General features: G+C 41.6%; 1 protein-coding gene across 1 annotated transcript in view; it reads right to left on the bottom strand.

The window, feature by feature from the left end:
* cep170aa (centrosomal protein 170Aa) overlaps nt 1-23,560 on the bottom strand; it is a 90,506-nt gene that overhangs the window by 28,523 nt on the left and 38,423 nt on the right. Inside the window, 6 exon segments of the mRNA XM_042333017.1 lie at nt 1,071-1,260; nt 5,307-5,565; nt 5,939-7,592; nt 7,595-7,818; nt 8,707-8,842; nt 20,138-20,287. Coding sequence (XP_042188951.1) covers nt 1,071-1,260; nt 5,307-5,565; nt 5,939-7,592; nt 7,595-7,818; nt 8,707-8,842; nt 20,138-20,287 — 2,613 coding nt within the window.

The following is a 23,560-nucleotide window of genomic DNA, read 5'->3' as shown; positions in this document are numbered from 1 at the left end:
CTGAAAATATATAAACCTGAGGTCTATATAACCATATCCTTGATGGCCACATTCATAAATTCCTGTCATTGATTTTTTTTTTAATCCTTAAACAACTAATCATAGTAATCTGTCTTACTTGTGTCATATTTCGCAGAATTAGTAAATGGTTCGGGGATTATGCAGTATTAGATCCAACCCTGTGAAAGGGCTTTGCTACAAAAGCTTTCTAATATTCTATCTAAAAGGAATATGATGCTGATGTGAAACACGCTGGTATATAATGAAGAGATTTCTGTATAGATCAGGTTATGTTTTAGAATTCAGAAACAAATTGCAGTTAACTGCGACCCTTATGCACAATAGAAAAATTAATACACCATAACTTCGGTTTAAATGCTTTATAAGACTATTTAACTCGGATTCTGTTGGCCATTTCATATCATTTGACAAAATAGAGATATTTTCTAAATAAAAACTTCCATTTAGCACTGCAAACAGCAAGAAATGTCAAAGAGGCTGGTTCCCTTACAGGGAATGTATACAGTGGACATACAATTTAAAAGGTAATAGATAATTTAAAACATTTAAGGAATCTTTTAATTTAGATAAGTGGTGTATTCGTTTGAAAGTTTTCTTGAAAAATACCAAATTAGGATGCATTACTAGAACCTTTTTCTAACCCAATGGACGTTTTGATATCCAAAGGTTTATCAATTTGATGACACCTTGTGAGAACCAACATCCTTAGAAATGAAACAGTTATGGACAAATAAATGGCAAAGCTAATTTGGGTCATGGGAGGTGGAGGAAGAAAGAGATGAAAGACACGAAACAAATGCATCCTATATTCTAACCAGAGTACAAAATACTGTAAACACTTTCAATTTTGCTACTTTTTTTTCAAAAAATGCTTGAAACTTTTCCAGTTTAATTTTAAGAGCTATATAAAACAGCAATTATTTCATCAAATTCAGGTAATCGTTAATTCAATTATTTGAGCCAAATGGGCCAAACTAAATAAAAATTAAACGTGTTTATAGTAGCCAAGGTGATAGCTAAAATGAAAAAGAAATAAAAAAAGCAAGAACCTTAGGCATCCCTCCATGAAGGTCTCCTACCTCTTCCCTGGTGTCAATGGTGGAGCCAGGGGTGGTGGCAGCAGTGCTTACTGTTGTACTAGGGGCAGTGCCTGATGAACTCACAGAATCTATCTCACCTGCCACATCATGGATTTCACGAGCAAGGATAGCCAAATCTTTGGCCAGATCTTGACTGATCCTGAGAACATAAAATGCACACCAAATCCTGAAGAATTACCCATTACAAATTTAAAGCCATCAACATTCGCGGGCTGAATGATGTTTCATTTAGGGAGAAGTACCACACTCAACTAAATACAAGAGAATTCCTGAGTGAGTAGCATTTAGTACGTCTATATACTTTCTATCTTTCTCAGATTGAAATAGCAGATTGGGGAAGGGGAAAGATCTACATAGTATAATGAGGAATAAAATATTCTGGAGCACAGTATAGAGAAATCAATGTTCAATACTGATTCTGTGTCCTTTCAATAAGGGGTCTTGCAGGGTAAGCACAAATTCTAATTTGGGTAAATTCCAATATACAGAGAAATTCCTGAATTTACAACCCACATAAAATTTGTTACATATTTGAATCGTCTAATTTTTTTTGAAAATAAATGCCAAGGCAGAAAATAACCCTATCCATTGACGAGTGGTTTGTTTCCACACAAAACCCAATCAAAAATGGAGTGGTTACCGGTATCACAGGGAACAGGATTAACACTAGTGTTCAAGCACTCCAAGACCCTGTCCGGTGTGAAGGGTGCTATATAAATGCAAGTTTTGTGTTGAGAATGCTTTAACGTTTCTGTAAATTCTGCATTTATAGCCGAACACGGCAGTCAATTTGCTTTGATGTGGGTGACCAATTGAATCTGGAAATTGTTTACCAGGACATCAAGCATAATTGCCTTGTCTTTTCAAAATGTGTAATGGGATCTTCAAAGTCTGAATATCCTCTGAGCAGGCAGACAGAGCCTTGGTTTATAATCTCATCTGAAGGACAACACTTCTGACATTACAGCACTCCCCCTACTGCATTGGAATATCATCTTAGACTAAGTGATCAAAGGAACGATGAGTGCTGGACCCACAACCTTTTTACCTAGAAACAAGAGTGCTGCCAACTGAACACCTAAACATTTGCATATGAACCAAAGTTCTACTTATGTACACCGGTTAAATGTAACTTAACATAAGCAGCGTGTGATATTTTGTTTCTTTGGTTGTCTCTAAATTTCTTGTTTTGTTTCCATTGTTCCCAGTTAACCACCTTGAGATTTTTTTTTACATGAATGGCACTACATACATGTAAATTCAAATTGTTGTGAGGAAAAATGCTCAAAAATAAGTTCTGTAAATTGAGGTAATGTATCTCTATTTCAAATACTGCAGACAAAACAAATTCATCTATTTTTACCTGATTTATGTAAGATGAATACTTCTACATAAAACAAAGCACATGTACAGTTCAGGGATGGTTCAGCAGCCAGAAAATAGTTGTAACAGTACCTTTTGAACTGGAATTGCCCTATATTTGCATATCTGCAACATCTAAAATTAACTGCATAAGAAGATAAAGTTTAGGACTATTTGAATTCTTTACGGCCTTATGCCCTGAGGAATAGTGTAAAAGTAGGTAAGTAATGTTAAATTTATATAAAACCTTGGTTAGACAACATTTAGAGTACTATCTGTAGATCTGGTTGCCATAGTACAGGAAGGATATTGCAGCATTGAAGAGAATTAACATTTAAAAGGATGTCACAGGGATGAGTGGTAAACTGGGCCACAAAAATTGGATTGATTCATCTCTGAAGAGATGATTGCGAGGGAATAACTATGTCTATCTGACTTCCTCAACCTCCCCAGCCTATCTCTCAGACTTACAGAAACGGTGAGCATCTTGGCGTCAGGTTTGACCCACACCTGCCCTTACTTAACCACATCTGGTCCCTGGACTGCCTTCTTCCACCTCTGCCACATGGCTCGCCTCTGAACCTGCCTTACCCGAGACTCAGCCAAAACACTCGTCCACGCATTCGTCACCAACTGACTCGACTTTTCAAAAGCTCGCCTCACCAGTCTCCCAAACACCACCATGCACAGAATCCAGCTAATCTAACACTCTGCCACTCACATACGCACGTGCACAATACTACACTCTCTACGCTCATCACACCAGTTCTAGCCAGGCTCCACCGGATCCCTATTGCCAAATGGATTGATTTCAAGATCAACAACAACAAAATTACATTTGTATAGCGCCTTTCACGTCGGGAGGACGTCCCAGGGGGCTAGACAGAGTTTCAGACCCAAACTGGGGGTCGGGATTGGGGAGATTGGAGGGCAGGGAGATCGAAAGCACGGTCAAAGAGGAGGGTCTTGAAATGGGTATTGAAGGAGGCAAGGGAGGGGGTGAGGCGGAGTGACTGCAGGATGGAGTTCCAGTGGGTAAGGGCAGAGTGGTAGAAGGCCCGCCCGCTAATGGTGTGGCGGGCGAGGTGGGGGACGTGAAGCAGGCCCGAGCCTGCTGAGCAGAGGGACCAGACAGGATGATTGGGGGTTAGGAGGTCGCAGAGGTAGGGGGGAGTAAGACCATGGAGGGCTTTGAAGGTGAGGACCAGGATCTTGAACTGGGGTGATAGTGTCACGAAGCCTGGAGGAGGAGAGTACATGGGCTGCACATTTCTGGATGATCTGCAGCCTATGGAGGGAGGAGTTGGGGAGGCCGACAAGCAAGGAGTTTGCATATTCAAGCCTCGATGTAATAAATGCGTGTATGAGGGTTTCGGCGGCCTACAGTGTGAGATAGTGGCGGAGCCGGGTAATGTTGCGGAGGTGGGGGAAGGCAGAGCGGGTCATGGCACGGATGTGGGGTAGAAATTTTGTTGAGGGTCAAACAAGACCCCAAAGTTCCGGACTGGGTTCATAAGGTGGAGTTTGCATCCGTGGATGGTGATGCTGTCAGCGCCTGAGGTGTAGAGGAGCTGACGGGAGCCAATCAGAATGGCCTCGGTCTTGTTGACATTCAACTGAAGAAAGTTTGCTCTCATCCAGGACTTGATGTCTGACAGACATTCTGTTAGGACAGCAGTGGTCCTAGAGTCAAGAGTGGAGGCAGTGATGTAGTTTCAGTGTCATCCGCATACATGTGGAGGTTGACTCCACGTCTGCAGATGATGTCACCCAGAGGAAGCATACAGATGTTCAAGAGGAGGAGACCAAGGACAGAGCCCTGAGGAACGCCACACAAGACTGTACGGGGACTAGTGGGAGAAATCATTTGTGCAGATAAAATGGAGGCGGTGTGAAAGGTACGATCTGAATCAGTCAAGGACAGAGCCGTGAAGGTTGAGGTGAGAGGAGAAGCGGTGGATGAGGATAGAGTGGTCAACGATGGCGAAGGCAGCAGAGAGGTCAAGGAGGACGAGGAGGCAGAGGGAGCCCCGGTTGCAGATGGACAGAATGTCATTTGTCACTTTGACCAGGGTTGTTTCTGTGCTGTGGGCAGCACGGAAACCCGATTGGAGGGGTTCATGAAGCGAGGGGCGGGAGAGGAAGGAGCGAAGCAACAACTCGTTCCAGGACCTTGGAGAAGGGGAGGTTGGAGATGGGGTGGTAGTTTGAGAGCACAGATGTCGGGTGAAGGCCTCACTCGTGTAAGTCACCTCTGTCCCGTTCCAGGCCACTGAAAGCACTGCCTGGCAAGATTTCCCGCTAATACCATCCTACCCGTTATGGCTTTGGTTTACAGGGTTAACCGGAGCTGAGTGGGAAGAGTCCCTGGCCTGGAGTTGAGGCTAGAGGCAGAAGGGTAGAAGTGGGTATCTACTGTGTACATATGAAAGTGAACATTCTTGCCATATCCCTAGATATATAAAAACCTAACCAGGATTCTCTTTTCAAATTTGCAATACACAAGTCGAATATACCATCATATACACAATATGTAGATGACACATCAGGTCAGGCTCAGCAGTGATGGCTTCATGCTTAAATAGAGCATTCACAATTTCGGTCGACTTTTAGAAGCATTGCAACACAAATTGCTGCCTTTTAGAGACACTAGAGTAGTGTAAAAACTGAAGGGAGAAGCAAGTCATGTTTGTTTTCAAGTTTCAATTCAAAATAGTCGATTGCCTAAATAAATAGGGTAAGATAGCAGCCCAAAGTAGAACATTCTCATTTACAATTCTATCCTAAATTTATCATCTAGCTAAAATAATAAAGAACACCTACTTTGATATAGAAAGATACCTGGCAATTTCCTCACTGTGAGCAGTCCAGTCTCTTATATAATCATCCTGCTCCTTCATCTTGTTTTTCAGCAACATGTTGCTTGATACTGCATTAGTGTTCTGCAGCTTGCTGGTCCTCAGTGCTGCAGTGCTGCGCAAGCGAGTATGTTTAGGTGAGCTGCGATTTGACCCAAATTCATCCTCTGAAGTTGAAGCGTATTCAGTAGGGAAGCGTCTCCATCGAGCACCTTGCAAATGAACTGAATGTATGAGCAATAAAGACAATTCCAATATGTTATTGTATAAAATAATTCAGATTTCATCCCTTATGATCAATCACAAAACTCTTCAGTTCCAAAACTTTGAAGAATGAATCCCAGATTACTTATATGTAGACATTTTTCATTTAAATGCAACAAAGACTGATCAAACAGATGGCACAAATAAATAAAATGTACACAAGATAATTTGCCACATACATTTTTCAGTAGAAGTCTTTCAGGGAAAATATGAATCACTTTGAGTTATCATGACATTTTGATGAAACGTTAATTACAATGACAAATAAAAGGACATTATCTCCTCCAATTAAGACTAGATAAGAGTTACGCAGAAAATTTAGGAAAAGTTTACCTGATGGAGGCCCATGTCCTGCTGTTGAAGTTTTGGTTTTAGATGAATCTGGCATTCTTGAAATGCTGTTTGCACGCATCCTGGGAGACGGTTTGTTATCCGATGTGGAAGTGGTCCGCAGGTTACTTCTAAAGGAGGAGTCTGAAGCTCGATTGACATTACTTCTGGTTATTGTTGCTTCAGAGTCACTGCGTGCAGATATAGAGCCCAAACGGTTACGTCGAGGCTGAGCAAGTAGATCTAATCTAGAGGGAGTCTTTCTGCCCGAGGGAGGTTTTGATGTGGTTGAACTGGTAGTAGACACTTCAGAAACCACTGAAACCTTATCTGCATCTGCCAGCTCATTATCAGATGCATCTCCCAGGCGTGCTCTCCGTAAAATGGATGTTCTAGTAGGCCGAGGCTTCGGTAGGTTTGTCGATTTGCCAGTGGAGCTATTAACAGCACTAGTTTTTGTCTTGGATAATTTACTACCTTCCAGTTTGGAATGCAACAGTTCATCAGTGGATGTAAACGATGTTCGCCCTTGTGACCTGCTGGAATAGGTCTCTTGATCTGAAGAAAGAAAATCTGAGATGGTGGATTGAGGTAAACTTGATGTTTGATCATCATCTGTTAAATCAAACGAGGCCTGTCTTGCTCGCCCAGTGGTTTGTAGAGGTCTGCGCGATTCTGATCTAACATTCGCATCTGAAGCACGACTTTTTGTTTTTTTATCTGCAAGTTTGTCTCTTGCATTTGTTGTAGTAATTCTAGACTGATCCTTGGCAGGAGATTTTGTGAAGCTCTTTTCCTTGTGGAGGCTACTCAGAGTTCTCCGTTTCTGAATAGACTTCTTTTCTGCATCTCCACTAACTAAACTGATGGTGCTCGCTGTATCAATATCTGATTCAGGAGAAATGGAATCATCCACATGGTAGCTTGGGGTATCGGCTCCTCCGTCCAGTTTGTTTTCTTCTCTTAGCTTTGCTTCTAAAAATGCCATCACTGCTTCAGTGTCCTTCAGCAAAACAGTTGTGTCCATGCTGGAATCTGTGCCAATGGAGTTACTTCTCTCTCTACCAGTTGCAGAAGTAGCACCTGGTGACCCACCCTCCCTAGTGATGCGAGGGATAAGTTCTAAGGGTACATTGCTACTCGGTTTTTCTATGGTGAAGCTTCCCTGCCTGACCAAAGGCCTTTGAGAATCCTTTTTCTCAGTATTCCCTCCTTTAGAAGAGGGACTTCTAGAAATCTCCTCAGATTTTCTTCTCTTCTCTTCAGTATGAGCCTCTACTTTGTCCAAAATGCTTGCAGCAGCTTGTCTGGATTCCTGCAGGTCACCAGCTTTCTGTGAAGCAGAAACCACTCGTCTTGGCGAAACCTCTCTGCCTTTGTCAGTGTGGTTCGTACTGCTAGCCAAGGGCTTACCAGCAGATGTTTTCGCAAAGGTCCGCTGAGGTGGACTCTCTCTGTGTACCTGTTGTTGACTTTTAGGTGAAGGTTGCCTTACTGCTGATATACCCTTGACAGCATCAACCTTCTCTTTAATAGGCTGAGGGTGGTTAGTTGATGCGCCAGGCACATTCCCACCACTGCCAGCTTTAAGAGACGAGCTGTTTTTAGCAATGCCTCGAGTAATTTCCTTTTGTCGGTCTTTAGGGTGAGGAGGAGTTGGGGTTCCTTTTCAGGAAGCTCAGTGTCCTGCTTTTCACCTATTTCAGGTCTTGTTTTGGTCAAATTTAAACTAACAGGAGCTTTTGACTTCTGGCTTTCAGAAGTTTTATCCTCTGTTGGAAGCTGTGGAAGTGTTCTTCTCTTTCTATCACTCATACTGGCTGACGTGGTGTCGGATGTGGATGCACTTTTTGCTGAGACACCAGATTCACTGATGTCTGTTTCTAACAAAGCAAAGCACATTTTAGATGCAATTTGAAAGGAAAGGAGGCAGAGGAGAGAAAGCATTTTCAAGGCAGCATTCTCTATATCAAGTAATCTTAAAATAAAAAAAATCTTCTCTGGAAGGAGATATTTTCACTTCAAGTTGTTGCGTTTCTTCTCTCCCTCCCCCATGGAGAACTACAATTTTATGACTGTCCTTTCAGTTTACAGCCAATGTGTACTGGGTGTTGTGTGATATTATCAGAACTTGGAAAATTCCCTAGCAACCAAAAACCTTACTTTTAAAAATTAATCAATGGAATGATTAATATAGCCAACGCTATATTTTAAACAAAGGTTACTTTGTTGACTTTTTTTGCTGTCAAACAAATGCAATTAATTAATATTCTAATGCTCAGTATTTGTTTTATGAAGTCTTAAATATTACTTGCAGCAATTTGCAACATTTCAAAAATCTGATTTTATTCAAAAAATGAGTTGTGCGCACCTTGTAAAACTATAACAGAATCATGCTTTACTAGAAGCTCATTTTCAGTAAAAAAAAATCTCCTTCAAGTTAAACTCCATACACATTTTCTCAGACAAGAGGCAGCCTGCTCTAGGTCTTATTTGATGATAGCTGGCCATCAATTCATGCACAATCAATAAAAACAAGACCAATTATACATCCACCAACTTCTCCTCCTAACCTTTCAATGTACAATGAAAATGGGAACTTCCAGAAGCACAGAAGCAAACCTGTACTGTATCACTCTGCAACACTGCATGAGACTAACATTATACCGACTGCATAACCTTTAATATTCACCACATAAGCTCATTATTGCATCTAGTTTAAAGGATATTACCGTAGGCAGATGAAAAAGGAATGCGAGGCCAGACCTCACCTCGATCATGAACTCCAATTGCCGGCGAGTTTGGCCTCTGGTCATTAGGGTCAGCACCTTTGTGATTAGCAGCTAAACCTGTCCACTGGGACACCCATTGGGGACTGGTACATGTAAAGGAGCCTTCAAGGGCAGTCTGTAAGGGGAGAAAAAAAAGCAATCAGTATGTTAAACCCTTATGAGTACTGAATCCTTACAGTTGATCAATTTTCCACTGCAAAGATCTGCAACACACTGTCTGCAAATTTCTAATCAAGGTTCAAGAGACAAATTCATACAACTATATACACTAGGAAGTCCAAGGTGATTCCTCATATACGTAATATTCCAGTATTTAAGGTCTTTTGTAAAAGTATGGTTCTTTGCATCTTAATTTGTCAATTGTGTTGAGTGGAAAGGGAAATACTATATTTTCAACACCTATTTCATTGATGCACAAATATCCATCTTCACACATATATACACTATATGCACACACAACTTAAAAAAAATCAAAGGGAAGGAACTCAAAATGTATCCCCTTCAAAAAGAATCAGACTTTCCAGATTAAGTCAATGTATTCAACATTTATAATAATCCTTGCATTCAATATAGCGGCTTTTCACTGTGTTGAAAAACCTCAAAGAGGTTCACAGGATCTTACTGTAAAGTGTAGAGATTATTTGTAGTCAAATGGGGCAGCATGGGCCCACACACAGCCTTGAGGTGAACAACCAATTTTATGCTGGAGGATTATTGGCCAGGATACCAGGAGAAACTCACTTCTCTTTTCGAATAATGCTATGGAATCTTTAAAGTCCACCTGAACAGACAGACTTGGTCAATGTCACATCCAAGAACTGACACCTCTGACAATGCAGCTCTCCCTGAGTTTCTGCCGAAACTACAAGCTCAATGTTCCAATATTGGACTTGAACCTACAACCTTCTGACTCAGAGGCAAGAGTGCCTCCAACTGAGTCTCGCTGAGACTGTTTAGTTGAAGGTCATCATTTGGGATTCCACCTCTGATTTAATAGGCTTCAATAATAACTTCAATAAGCTTGTGCTGCATCTGTCTGCAATCATGCTGCTTGTGAATTAATACAAACTACCCAGCCAGTGTGTTCTGGTCTGTTGGAGTAAAACATCAAAAATGAATCTTTCATGTCCAGATTTCGATTATTGAGCCTTGATTTATGGATCTTTGATGTGCACAAAATGGCTGCTGCATTTGCTCCCACACAAAAAAAAACAATTCACAGTGGTAGTGAAGCACTTTGAAGTGTTTCAACATTACAGGCAATATAAACATGCAAATTTCATTCATTCATATGAAAGCAGGAGCAGAGAATATAAATCAACTTTTATTATGTGTCCCAGTTTCATGTTGCAATCCAGAAAGTTGCCGAGAGTGAAAAAAAAGAACTTTTATTCTGACAAGATTATCTTTCACACTGATCCCAATCAACAATTTTGTTTCCTCCGCTCCTTCAAAACATTAAGATGTCTAAGAAACAAAATAACTTGTTTGTCTTTTCTCAAAACCACAGAGATTGCTGCTCTGCAAATTAGTAATTATCATTAGCTTTCAGTTCCTATGAAGGAAATGATCGTGTATCATGTTGTAATATGAAATAGTAATTTGATAGCAGCCATGAGAAACTAAATTAAATATTCCTTAATGGAACCTGAAAACAATTGTTCATTTGTGATGACAGCTGCTGTCTAATGAGAATTGATTAGGTTTGCCTTTGGTAATGGGCCTCTCTAATAACCAAAGCACAATTCACCTAAACTAAGAGCAGATCCACAGTAGAGATAAAATGCCAAACTCTTCACAAATGCAGCAGAAATACCTCAGACTGAATAATCATTACTCCTGGTGCAAACAATGAATGAGATGTTATTCAGGGAAGCACAGCCTACTCTATATATATCAGGGAAACACAGGCCACTCGTCGTTCTGCTCCAACCTTGGAGGCTAAGGACAACCCCAAGTTCCTCGTCTCCATCACGTGCTAGCTCCCACCCTCTCACACCTCGCCCATGCTCATCTCAAATGCCAACTGCGAGGTGATGCTGGACTTCCTCGAATCCAAAATCGAGGGAATCCACTCAGCTGCCTCTGCCACGACATCTACCCTCTCCCCATCTCCTCCTCCCACCCCGGCCCTACCCATCCCTCCCTTCACACCTTTGAACCTGTATCCCTTCTCATCACCACCATAACCCATATGAAACCTACCATCTGCTCCGTAGCACGAACCCTACCCCTCTCCTTACCTCCCAGCTCCACCTCCTTGCCCTCTACTCACTGACATCTTAAACCTCTCCCTGTCCTCTGGTACTGTTCCCACCCCATTAAAAACCACTGTCATCACTCCAATCCTTAAAAAAACCCTCCCTGGATCCCTCTCTACTCCCTAACTACTCCCCATCTCCATTGGCTTCCCATCACACAGAGGATACAGTTCAAGATCCTGGTCCTCACCTTCAAAGCCCTGCATGGTCTTGCTTCCCCCTACCTTTTCGACCTCCTAAACCCCTACCATCCTATTTGCTCCCTCTGCTCAGCAGGCTCCAGCCTGCTTCATGCCCCCCGCCTTGCTTGCCGCACTATTGGTGGGCGAGCCTTCCGCCACTTTGCCCCCACCCTCTGGAACTCCATCCCGCAGTCCCTCCACCTCGCCCCCTCCCTTGCCACCTTCAAGACCCATCTCAAGACCCTCCTCTTCAACGGTGCTTTCGATCTCCCTGCTTCCCCCCCTGACCTCCACCCTCCTCCATCCCGACCCCCAGCTCGGGTCCGTAACTCTGTCTGTCCAGCATCTTTGGACGTCCTCTTGACGTGAAAGGCACTTTACAAATGTAATTTTGTTGTTGTTGTATACGTCCTATAGGCTAAATAGCTATTCTACCACTGCTAAGTTGAATAAAGCACACTTATAATTTACAGAATGTTATCAAAATTAGACTAAAGAGATTAGTGGATATAAAAAGAAGTGTGTAATAGGTCCTTCAAATGTTGAAGGGAACAGGTAACTTACAATGATATGGAATATCATTTAACTCAAGCTGTGAAAGCAGCGCAAGAAGAGTAGTGTTGATTAATTAATGTGTTCTAGAATTAATCATACACTCAATCTAATTAGGAATTTTCTCTACTGATTTAATATGCAATGAAAACAGCTCATTTTAAAAAAATTTCTTCAGTGTCAATAGAGGATTTTGGGAGTTGTATAATTTACATGTTTGTTTGTACACCATGGAGTTAGGATCCAAAAATAGTTTGGAAAAGTGTACACCGTAATTATGGCAACAAGAACAAGTTCATATACTATTAAATCTCAGCGTTAATCAAACACATATTTAACTATTATCATACAGTATTCTCCTTGTACTGTCTCTATTAAACACAAATGCACTTCCTGCCTCCACTTACTTTGAGTATTAGCCCTAAAATAAATGAATAAACTATTGATCAGTAACCAATAATAGGTTCCTTGTAAAGACGTGGACTATAATTAAATTGGAAGTGAAATACTCTGGTGACTGCTTCCCCTCATTTTTATGGACAAATCAACCATCCCTGCAGAGCTGCCATACAAATGTATTTAATGTGTTTGCCCTATTGAACTGAAGTGCAGCAGAAACATGTAACTGACCATTAACTGATCTATTAGCCACTGTCCATTCATTAGGAAATGAAGTTAAGCTAATCTACTTGAACTGTACCCGATATAAAAGTGTCTTAATGGAACAATTTGCCTTATTCAACAATTTTGATTACACCAACACACTTAAAAGTATAAATACTGACTTCCAGCTGGCAGTAATTTGTCCTGTGTGCTCAAGAACTTGGTCATTAACCCAGCTGTAACAGCAGATTTCCATTTAGTGAAGAGAATACATTTCCACTGAGCACCATAGAGCTAAATTTATCACATGCCCTCCTCTCCTGGAAAGCAGATCTACAATGAGGTATAATTACGCAGCCAATTTCTCATTTCTGTTGCTGTTCTCGACCTGTGAACAATTCACTGAAACTTTGCACATTCCAAATGAAGTTATCAGACAGCAATGAGAACAGAGACCAATTGTAGGGCCAACTCCTGTTTCACTGGCAAAAATCAGCAAACTCAGAATAAGCAATGAACTTTTTTTCCTGGTCCTTTGACTCAGTATCAAAGTGAGAGTAGCAATTGGCGCATAGTTCTCGATCAAAACTTTAAAAAATTTAAAGCTCCAATGAAGTACTCCTGCCATTCAGGAGGAAGTGGCAGGAAAGAGCTTTCATTTTCCCTCATATGCGACAGTCTCACTGTTAAGTAAGCCCACTGTAGGTGTTCTGAACTATCGAGTGTGAGAAACTCAAACCTGTGGGTAAGACATTAGAATTGTCAAGAAATGTGTGCTCATCCAATTCTATTTTTCATCTTAAAGCTCACAGTGCCCTCTGTTGGAATAGACTAACAAACTGAAAATCCAAACAAATTGAGAATTTACAATCTGGTAATTGCGGCTTCTAGGTAGATATGCTAATGTGGCACATGATCCAAAATTAAATTCAAGAAAATGTCCACAAGAGGTCATCAAATGTACTATACTAAAGAGCCATTATCAGAAAACAGTCAATTTAAGAAAGACGTTCTCTTCCCCAGGTTCAATTAACAAAACATGGATGACCTGCGGTTCATCAAGTCATTCATTATCTAACTACAGATACTAACAGACTAGAAGGGCAGACCAGTCACTGGGGGCGATAACGCTTCCCACTCAGCTCCTGTTAACCCTACAAGTCAAAGCCCCAATGGGTAGGTTAGCCCTAGCCAGGCAAGCAGAGGAAAGCTTGTCAGACTGTGCTTTCAATGGCAAGCTGTGCAGATTTAGCTGGTTAAACTCCAGCACACACTCTGGCGTCCCGAAACATTGGCTCTTTTCAACCTACACCTAATACTCTCTGGAATTAAGTAAGCAGGATGTGTCCTTCAAAGGAGATGCTACACATTCCATTCCAATAAATATATCTGGCATTTGCACATGTAGAATATATAGATGCATGGAATCCTTAGTTTGGTTTGGACACTCTTAAGCACGGTGATGGGTTTCCACGTGTCAGACATCTGGCTGACAAAAAAAATACAATACCAATAGTTACTGTACGATGGGTTGAAAGTCAAAGTCACTTAATTTTAAGTGGCCACAAGTCATTTTTCAAAATAGCACTTCAAATGCGATTGGAGCTTAAAATTACATTCTATCACAATTGAACTCCATGTACTTAAGTGAAACTATATAATGCACTCTATAATACAAATATTCAATTTTTGCAGAATGATAAAAGTGCTTGTATTTGGTTTGTACCAGAAATTAGACGAGTTAAAAATATAAATTATTCAGTCAAAGTTACAAGCAGTCTGTGCCAGATATAGAATTTTTTAACTCACAACCCAATGAGAGTCCTCATGAAAGAGAACATTTTACATTTTTAATTTGGTGGGATCACGTGCTAGCAATTAACCCATTAACTTTGTCCAGTTTTATTTATGGTTCACTGAAATTAATAATAACTGAATTAATGAAAACCTTTAATAGTCCGATTGCTGGGAACTGTATTCCTTAAAGTCTTTCAGGATCTTTTCAACATTTGCTCCCAAGAATAGTTTTTCTTTAAAAGAGATCTCAAGACCCTGCAAGTCAACATGAACTGTGATTCCTAGCTGGGATGGTATGTCTGCTCTGTAATTTATAATTTTACTGTACATTGAATTGCATTTGTATCTAGAGTGCTGTGGGGATGTATGCTTTTCTCCCAGTCATTGTTTCTGTCTTATGACACAAGCTTCTGGAGACAATACTTAATTTGAATGTGAAATATCAAGGCTGTATCTGTGAAAGCAGAATGAATGACTCCACCTGTTGTACTTCACTCACCAGACATACCTTGGTACTTGTGTGTTTTGAGTCCCATGATACAAATGATGTGTAGATTTTAGCCTTAAGTTTCAAATGCACAGTACAATTAAAATTAAAAGGTTTGATATCTATTACCTCCACCAGAGGGCACCTGTGCAACACATACAATATAAAATACAATACAAAATTACCTTTGTATGGTGTATAACTTGGAGGACATCCCAAGATACACGTATACTAAATAAAAAACTGCACAGCAAAAATAATATTCCTTGCATTTGATGTAGCACCTTATCACATCTTCGAGACTTCTCAAAGCGCTTCACAGAATTTACTCGCAACCACAATCTCCCGGATGAAGTTCACCTTGACCCCCTCCCCACCCAGCTGCTGGTCACTCAACTCCCCCTTCTCTCCCCCTTGCTGGCCGACATGGTCAACCAGTCTCTCTCCTCAAGCTCTGTTCCACTCCCCCTGAAAACTGCTGTTATCACACAACCCCTCAAAAAACCCACCCTCGATCCCTCTAATCTCTCACACTACTGTCCAACCTACCCTTCCTTGCCAAAGTCCTGGAACTCATTGTTGCAGGTCAACTTCGGTCACACCTCTCCCTCCACTCACTTCTTGAATCCCTGTAGTCTGGTTTTCGCCCTGACTGCCCACAGCACAGAGACAGCGCTTGTCAAAGTCACAAATGACAGCCTCTATTTGTGACCAGGGCTCTCTCTGCCTCCTCATCCTCCTGGATCTCTCTGCTGCCTCTCCTCTCCTCCCTCATCCACCTTAGTGGGACCGCATTCGCATGGTTCGAATCCTACTTAACTAATCATCTCCATTTCATCTCGGCAAATGGTTTCTCCTCCGGTCACCTGCAGGATGTCTGAGGGCTCCATTCTTAGCCCTCTTCTTTCTTTATATGTTCCCTCTGGGCGACGTCATCCATAGACACGGGGTAAACTTCCACATGTATGCGGATGACACACAAATCTACTTTGCCTCCTCCAGTACCAACTCCAGGTCCGCCAATGTTCTATCAGCTTGTCTGACAGACATCAGGGCCTGGATGAATGCAAATTTCCTGCAGGACCGCCTTGTTCCACCTCTGCCACATTGCCCACCTCCGATCGTACCTTACCCCAAATGCAGCCAATACCCTCTTGCATATGTTTGTCACCTCTCACCTGGATTACACCAACGCACTCCTCGCTAGTCTCCACAACTCCACTATTGAAAAGATCCAGCTCATCCAGAACTTTTCTGCCCACCTATTTACCCGGACCAAACTCCATACCCACATCTCATCTATGGCCACCTCACCACCCCCAGCTTGGAGTCAGGCTCCATCACTGTTAAGCACTCTGAGACGCTTCCCTGCATGGAGGACATTATATAAGTGCAAATTGTTGTTGTTGTTATACTGTACAGTGAATTGACTGTAAATTTTGTAGGTGAAATGAAGCGGATAATTTTAAATTTTTAAAATATTTTGAAGGATTATTACCCATGGAAAAGCGATCCGTCAATCGACTAACAATCGGGTTCCTACTTACTGTTAAGTGAACAGAGGTGTGTGGAGTAAGGAAATCGAATCCAGGCAATGTTAGTTTTTAATGGAGAAATAAAATGATCTGAAAAAATTAACCTAAACCCATTTTGCAGTTTGCAACATTTGACCTCTCTCTATAGAGGCAAGTATAGAGGCAGCGCCTTGGGACGTCCTCCCGACATAAAAGGCGCTCTATAAATGGAATCTTGTTGTTGTTGTTGTTGTACTCAGCTTCATCCTCCACCTCCATACAGCTCCTTTCACCATTGCTTCCTCTAGTCATTCAAATTGATTAGTATTTAATGGGGGCAACACCTCCAAATATCAATTTTATTTCCTAGCCATAATACTATACCTATTTTCAATAAAAGGGGCATGAGTCCAGAAACTAGACAATCTGACCTCAAAACTGTAGCAGGAAAAAAAACTTCTAAGATTCACGTGAGCACGGCTTATTTTAAGAGGACAGAGACTATAAGGCAAACTCAACATGGATTTAGAAGTAATGGTTCATGCTTTATAAATCGTCCAATTGCCTCTGTTTACCCAGCAATAAGTAGGTTGTTAGTCGATTGGCAGATCACTTTTCCAGGGTTAATAATTCCTTCAAAAAATATTAATTTGGTCACTCAATCCACGATTGTTTGTGGGATGCTGCTGCGCGTAACTGGCTGCTGGGTTTCACCCACAAAATATAGTCGATTCACTTTACAGTATATGCTGTGAATCGATTTGGTTTATTATTATTATTTGAGGCGATAACTAAGCTCATGGATAAGATCTATCTGGTTACTCTAATTACTTGGATTTTCTAGAAAAAAAACTGATAAAGTACTACATTAGAAATGGTTAAAAGAAATTAAAGATCAGAATTAATGGTGAACCTGCTTGCTGAAGTGAACATGCAGCTCAGTAGAAAAGGAAGTAAAAATGGTCATTCTAAATGGGAAAATTCATTGTCAGGAGACAGAGGCACAGATTATTTAGGATTCCATTCTGAGAGCTGCATAATTGATTTTCAGACCATTTCTTGAGATATTATAAAATTTATTGATATTGGTCTCAATTTGTCTATAAAAATGGTGGTTATAATGTTTGAGTAGTTAAAACTAAAATTGGAAAGACTGCTAGTGTTAGCAATCAGCATGTAATTGATCCAAATGTGAAATATTGCTGGCCTTCAGATGAAAAGTCAAACCAAGTCAGAACAAACCAGAACAAATCTGCTTGTTCAAGTGGACATTAAAGATCCTATTGCACTTTCACTATTCGAAAATAGAAGGTGTCCTGGCTAACAATCTCCCAATAAAACTGTCATTCACTTCACGGCTGTTTGTGACTTTGCTATGTGCAAATTGGCTGTTGTGTTGGTCCACAAACAGTCACTATACTGTATGTGAGTTGCACACTCATTAAACTCTGTACCCCCATCACACCAGTCCTTGCCAGTCTCCACTGGCTCCCTATCCCCGAACGGATCAATTTCAAGATCCTCACTCGTTTTCAAATCCCTTCATTCCCCTGCACAGCCCTACTTCTCCGACCTGCTTACCCCTCATCGCACAGCCCACTGCCTCTGCTTGACTGGTTCTGGCCTTCTGCACATCCTTCGTGCTCTCCGTTCCACCATTGGTGTCCACATTTTCAGCCACTACACCCCGAAACTCTGGAACACTCTTCCTCTATCTCTCTACTTTGCCCCTTTCTTCACCATCTTCAGGTCGCGCCTGAAGAACTTCCTATGCAACTGTGCCCACTGTTACCTCCGCCTCGCCCGGCTCAGCGACGTGCTCCACCACCGTCAAGCACTCTAGGACACTGCACTGCGTGAGGGGCACTATATAAGTGCAAGTTGTCATGGTTTACAGCACATCTTGTGAAAGGCGGGGCATCCTGCCAACCTGAAAGGCACTATGTGAGGATTAATATTAATATATAATCTCTATTCTGTGTTGTAGACTGGTGTTATACTTCATGTAACAAAGCTATCAAGAATATGCAGATACAATGCAATGAAAGTTCAAGTATCAGCTTGGATCAGGTCATAGCATTCTTGCCTCTAGGCCAGAAGGTTGACCAAGCCTTAATAATAATAATCCTTGCATTTGATATAGCGCTTTTCACGTCGGGAGGACGTCCCAAAGTGCTTCACAGAACACACTGTAAAGTGACGTGACTGTATATTTGTGGGCGAACGTGGCAGCCAATTACGCACAGCAATGTCCCACAAACAGTCGTAGATTGAAAATGACCAATTTTTATTATTGTTTTTGATTTTGGAGGGATTATTATTAGGTGTGTGGAGTAAGGAAACTTGCCCAAGGTTTCGCCCTCTGCCTGGAATTGAACTCAGGTCTCTCGCTTGCAAAGCGAGTGCTCTAACCACTGAGCTACAGGACTCCAGAAGGGATTTTCTCCCAATTTCTTTGTCAACAATCCTCCGGATAAATTGGTCATTCAATCATGTCTGTTTGTGAGACCTTACTGGCACAAAATAATTGCTGTGGTTGCCTGCAAAACTAATCACTACACTTCATCAAAATGCAGTAAAGACCTTTGAGATAATTCAACTTGATGAGGCACTAATAAAATTACTTTCAATAAAATTGAGTCACACTCCAGTCAAAGATTGGTTGAGGTTAGGAATTCAAAGTATCTAGTCTTTCAACACATTCCAAGCACAAAGTGATACCTCTACAACTTTGTAACAGGCTTTTTTTCCTCATAAAAGAAAATCTCTCCAAAAGCCAGTTTTAACTTCCAACAGAAATCAAACAAAGGAAGAAAATCTGCTACTTATAATGGATTTAGCTACAAGAAAACAATCAGCACAAGTACACCATCAGGGCTTCACAGCACTATTGTACAAGAGAGCAATTGTTTGTCCAGTGAAGTACCAGTGTTTGGGAGCATTGACTTGCTTATTCAGAACAATAAGCTACCCATTTAGTTTAGACAGCTCCCTTAACCCTTCCTGCTTTGTGAATCAGTTACATCATTCAAGCACAATTCAGCTACAAGCACAGAACAAAATAACTCATCCTGCAGTAATGTGTCTCCGTCACTATAAAAGGCAATGAGTGATCTGGCTGATAATACAATGCAACCATTTAAATTCTTACAATTGTGCCTGAAAAACTGGCTTTTCACCAATTTTCTTCATATTACCATTCCCTTCTCGGAATGGTAAGTGTTAAGAAAGAATATAGAGAAGCCAGAATGAGCTTAATTGGTTAGGAATAGTTAAACTAATATGATTATAACAAATAAAGAAATGAAGAAACACTAGGCAAGGGAAAACAGAATTATAGCAAAATTCTCTGGAATATTTGAGTTAGCTAATGAACTTGCAATCCTTCACAACTTTGGTGAAAGTGCAATTTTCACTAAGAATATGCTAAGAATACTCCTACTCTGAGCAGACAATAATGTTTAAAAGAAAGGATTTTCAAACCAACATTTTAAAATTGTGAAACTTAATTAAAATAGTTTATTAATTTGATATGGAAAATAAGTCATTTAGATAAGCAAGATAAATGCAATTCAACCTGAAGGGTAAATGGACAACTGAAATATTACATTAGCAACTAGTAGCACGGTAAGCATCAGCAATGTTTTACAGGGATTAATGATTTTGGAACGACTCCCAAGGCAGTCCCCATTAAAGTAAACGGAGGTGCCCCAGGTTACATGTAGACTCTTGATAATGGATATCACCAGAGCTATTGAGAGAGGAAACAGAAGGCCTCTGCAAACCTGGAACAATAACTTCTATTTCATTAAGGGGTAGACTTATATTAATTTCGGATTAAGACAGTGCTGTGAACAAAAATCACTCCACCTGGAATATTCTACAATTATCAGCATTGCCTGGTTCGATTGAGGCAAACGGTCTCATCTGAAGTGTGGGGTTTAAAAGAAATCTGCACATGCATATTTACACAAATATCTAGAAATATAGTCAATCTTTTTCCAGAAAGCTTACCTCAGGGTCAAACATATCTGGACAAGGTTCTCTGTTCTCTTCATCAGTCACTACTTGAGTAGATGTTGCTTTCGACTTATCCATTTGTTCAGCAATGATTGGCCTTGCAGTACAACTGGAATAACTGTGGGAATCCACTACTCCAAACACCTAATTTAACAACAAAATTCATTAGAGGCAGGAATTGCACAATCATTCAGTAACAGATTTAAACACATTGGAGGAAGAAGTTCATCTGTCTAAGGCAATTTAGCAATATTAAATAATTACAGCTACAACAAATATTCCTAGCAACACAAATACTGCAAAGCCTTAAACAATAATTCAGTACAAAGGATATCAAAAGGATGCTTGCTACACATTTTTTATGCAAAGGAATAAAATACAATAATCAATAGAACGTTTAAAAATATTGTATTAGAATGAGATTTAATGGAAAATAAATACTTCATGCATCTATTCTTCACCCCACAAAACTGATTTCTTCTCATCCCTGTTCATTTTGACATTACCATAGGTTAAATCAGGCTACACAATCTTGGGAGAATTGAGGACCTTTCTTCAAAATAACATGCTCAATAGAGTATTTTTAAAGAGATGAAATTATTTGGGATCACAAACAAAAAGTTACAATTTATACATTCTTTGAGTTATCAAAAACAGTCTTACATCAGAAATTCACCATGCTTTCACAAGGCATCACTACTACAACAACAAGATTACATTTCTGTAGCGCCTTTCACGTCGGGAGGACGACCCAAGGCTCTGAAAGGTGTACAGGGGGGAGAAGGGAGGGAAGGGGAAGGGGGGTGGCCTATGGCATGGTCGAAGAGGAGGGTCTTGAGGTGGGATTTGAAGGAGGTTAAGGAGGGGGTGATGCGGAGTGAGATGGGGATAGAATTCCAGAGGTTAGGGGCAGAGTGGCTGAAGGCTCTCCCGCCAATGGTGGGGCTTGTGGGTCGGGGGACGTGGAGCAGGACAGAGCCGGCTGAGCGGAGGGAACTGGCGGGTTGGTAGGGGGTTAGGAGGTTGCAGAGGTAGGGTGGGGCGAGGCCATGGAGGGCTTTGTAGGTGAGGACCAGGATCTTGAATTGGATCGTCTGAAGGATAGGGAGCCAATGGAGTCTGGCAAGAATGGAGGAGATAGGGTCAAGGAGTTTTGTGCGGGAGAAGACACGGGCTGCAGAGTTCTGGATTAGAGTCCTGTAGCTCAGTGGTTAGAGCACTCGCTTTGCAAGCGAGAGACCTGAGTTCAATTCCAGGCAGAGGGCGAAACCTTGGGCAAGTTTCCTTACTTCACACAGAGCCTAATAATAATCCCTCCAAAACCCCAAACAATAATAAATTGGTCATTTTCAATCTACGACTGTTTGTGGGACATTGTTGTCGGAGTGTGGGAGGGAGGGGGTGGGGGGTTGGTGGATGTTGGAGGGGAAGTGACCGCGGAGCGAATTCCCTTGATCTTGGATTCAAGGAAATCCAGCATCTCCTCGCAGTGAAGGTTGGAGGAGATGACCTGTGCGGGGTGGCGGGGGGGGACGGAGGAGTCGGGTTTTGGTGGAAAACAGTAGCCTGGGGTTGTTCTTCGCCTCCAGGATTATCCTGGAGTAGAAGGACGACTTGGCCGAGGCTAGAGTGGAGCGGTAAATTTTGAGGAGGTCCAGCCAGATTTGTCGGTGGACCGTTAGGCCAGATTTGACAAAGGTGCGTTCAGCAGCCCGCACCTGGTTTTTCAGTGAGCGGAGGTGGGTGGTGTACCAGGGGGAGGAGCAGGAGTAGGAGACAGTGTGGGAAGTGATGGGGGCAAGAGTATCGAGTGTGGAGGAGAGGGTATTGTGGAGGAGGGAGAGAGGAGAAGAGGGGTCGGTGAGGGTTGAAGGCCAGAGGGAGAGGAGTTCAGAGGACTCCAAGGCATCGGTTAGGGATTGTGGGGGTAACTTCTTCCAAGGGCGGTAGAAGATGGTGGTGGGTCTGGTGGAGGTGGGGAAGGGGGTGGAGGTGGTGAAGGAGATGAAGTAGTATAGGGGGGATGGGTGGGGCGTGGGTCATGAGGGAGAAGTGATATGGGGGTGACTGTGGACGGGGCTGAGGTGGTTGAATGTATCCCCTCAATTTTAGATTACTACAAGAGTAATGACACCAGAATGTAAAAGTCTGATCTCTTTTGTTCCGTTATAAGCTTATGAACTATTGTCTAAAACATCCCAATAGATGCTTCTATTTTTTCAGTGACTTCACAAAATAACCATGGATTTTTACATTTATTGTCATTTGAATTTTGAGACGTGCAGGTTAATCTCAAATGTAAACAGTAATAAATATATTTCAGATTTACAAAAAAGCAATACAAGAGAAAATTAAAGCACATCTCTCTTAGCTTTCTTTTTGGTGGGGCTATGTGAGCGATTCGTTTTTTAAAAAAAAGCACCACCTGTCATTACGTGAAGCAATTAAGGAAATGCACTTTGCGTTTCTGCCCTAGAGGGCTTCCCATGACTGGTGAGTAAATGCATTTTGCTGCCCATGGGGTAGCATGAGCCGGACAAGAATGTCTTTGTAATAACAACAACACTGTTACATTTGGATCGCGCCTTTCATATCAGGAGCACGTCCCAAGGCACTGGAATATTATATATGGCTCGGTGGAAACAAAAAAAATCCCTGATTAATTTGCCTATGGTGTTTTAAAGAGGATTTGAATGGCTTTCAGAATGCTTATTACATAATACCATGGTACATTCACCTTCCACAGTCATGCAAGCTGCTAAGTGACTATGTGGACAAGAGACATCACTGAAAAGGAAGAGCTTCTGAAATGACTCTCCAAACAGTTACCTTTATTACGCAAAAGTCGCAAGTAGGAATTGTTGATCAAAGGCATGGTTTTCTAACTAGAGAAAAGGATTGGTGGAGGGGGTTGGGGAGAGATTTTCACTGTATGAAATTGCTACAAATGTATTCTTTAACACGGCAATGATAGAAACTGGTACTTAAATTTAAAATTAAACACAAATTTCAAATTGTCAAATCCAAGATAATGGGGAAAACATTATTTGCAAAGATCATTCAAGCAAACTTGATGCAGAAATGGGCATGAGGGAACATCAGAGGGAAAACAACAACAACAACAAGATTCCACTTATAGAGCGCCTTTCACGTCAGTAGGACGTCCCAAGGCGCTGTACAGTTGAGTCAGGACCCGAGCATTGGGGGAAAATGGTCAGGGTGAGGGGAGGGAAGGGAGGGTGCGAGGAGGGGGGAAATGGTCAGGGTGAGGGGAGGGAAGGGAGGGAGCGAGGAGGGGGTAGAGAGTCGAGAGGGGAGCTGAAGGCACGGTCAAAGAGAAAGGTCTTGAGACCGGCCTTGAAAAACAAGCTGATGCCCCTCAGGCAGTTCATCGCCATAATTTTATCTCTTTAAACA

Source organism: Callorhinchus milii, unplaced genomic scaffold (assembly GCF_018977255.1).
Source record: "Callorhinchus milii isolate IMCB2004 unplaced genomic scaffold, IMCB_Cmil_1.0 Scaffold3, whole genome shotgun sequence".
Classification (NCBI taxonomy): Eukaryota; Metazoa; Chordata; class Chondrichthyes; order Chimaeriformes; family Callorhinchidae; genus Callorhinchus; species Callorhinchus milii.
This window is presented reverse-complemented; position numbering and strand designations above follow the sequence as displayed.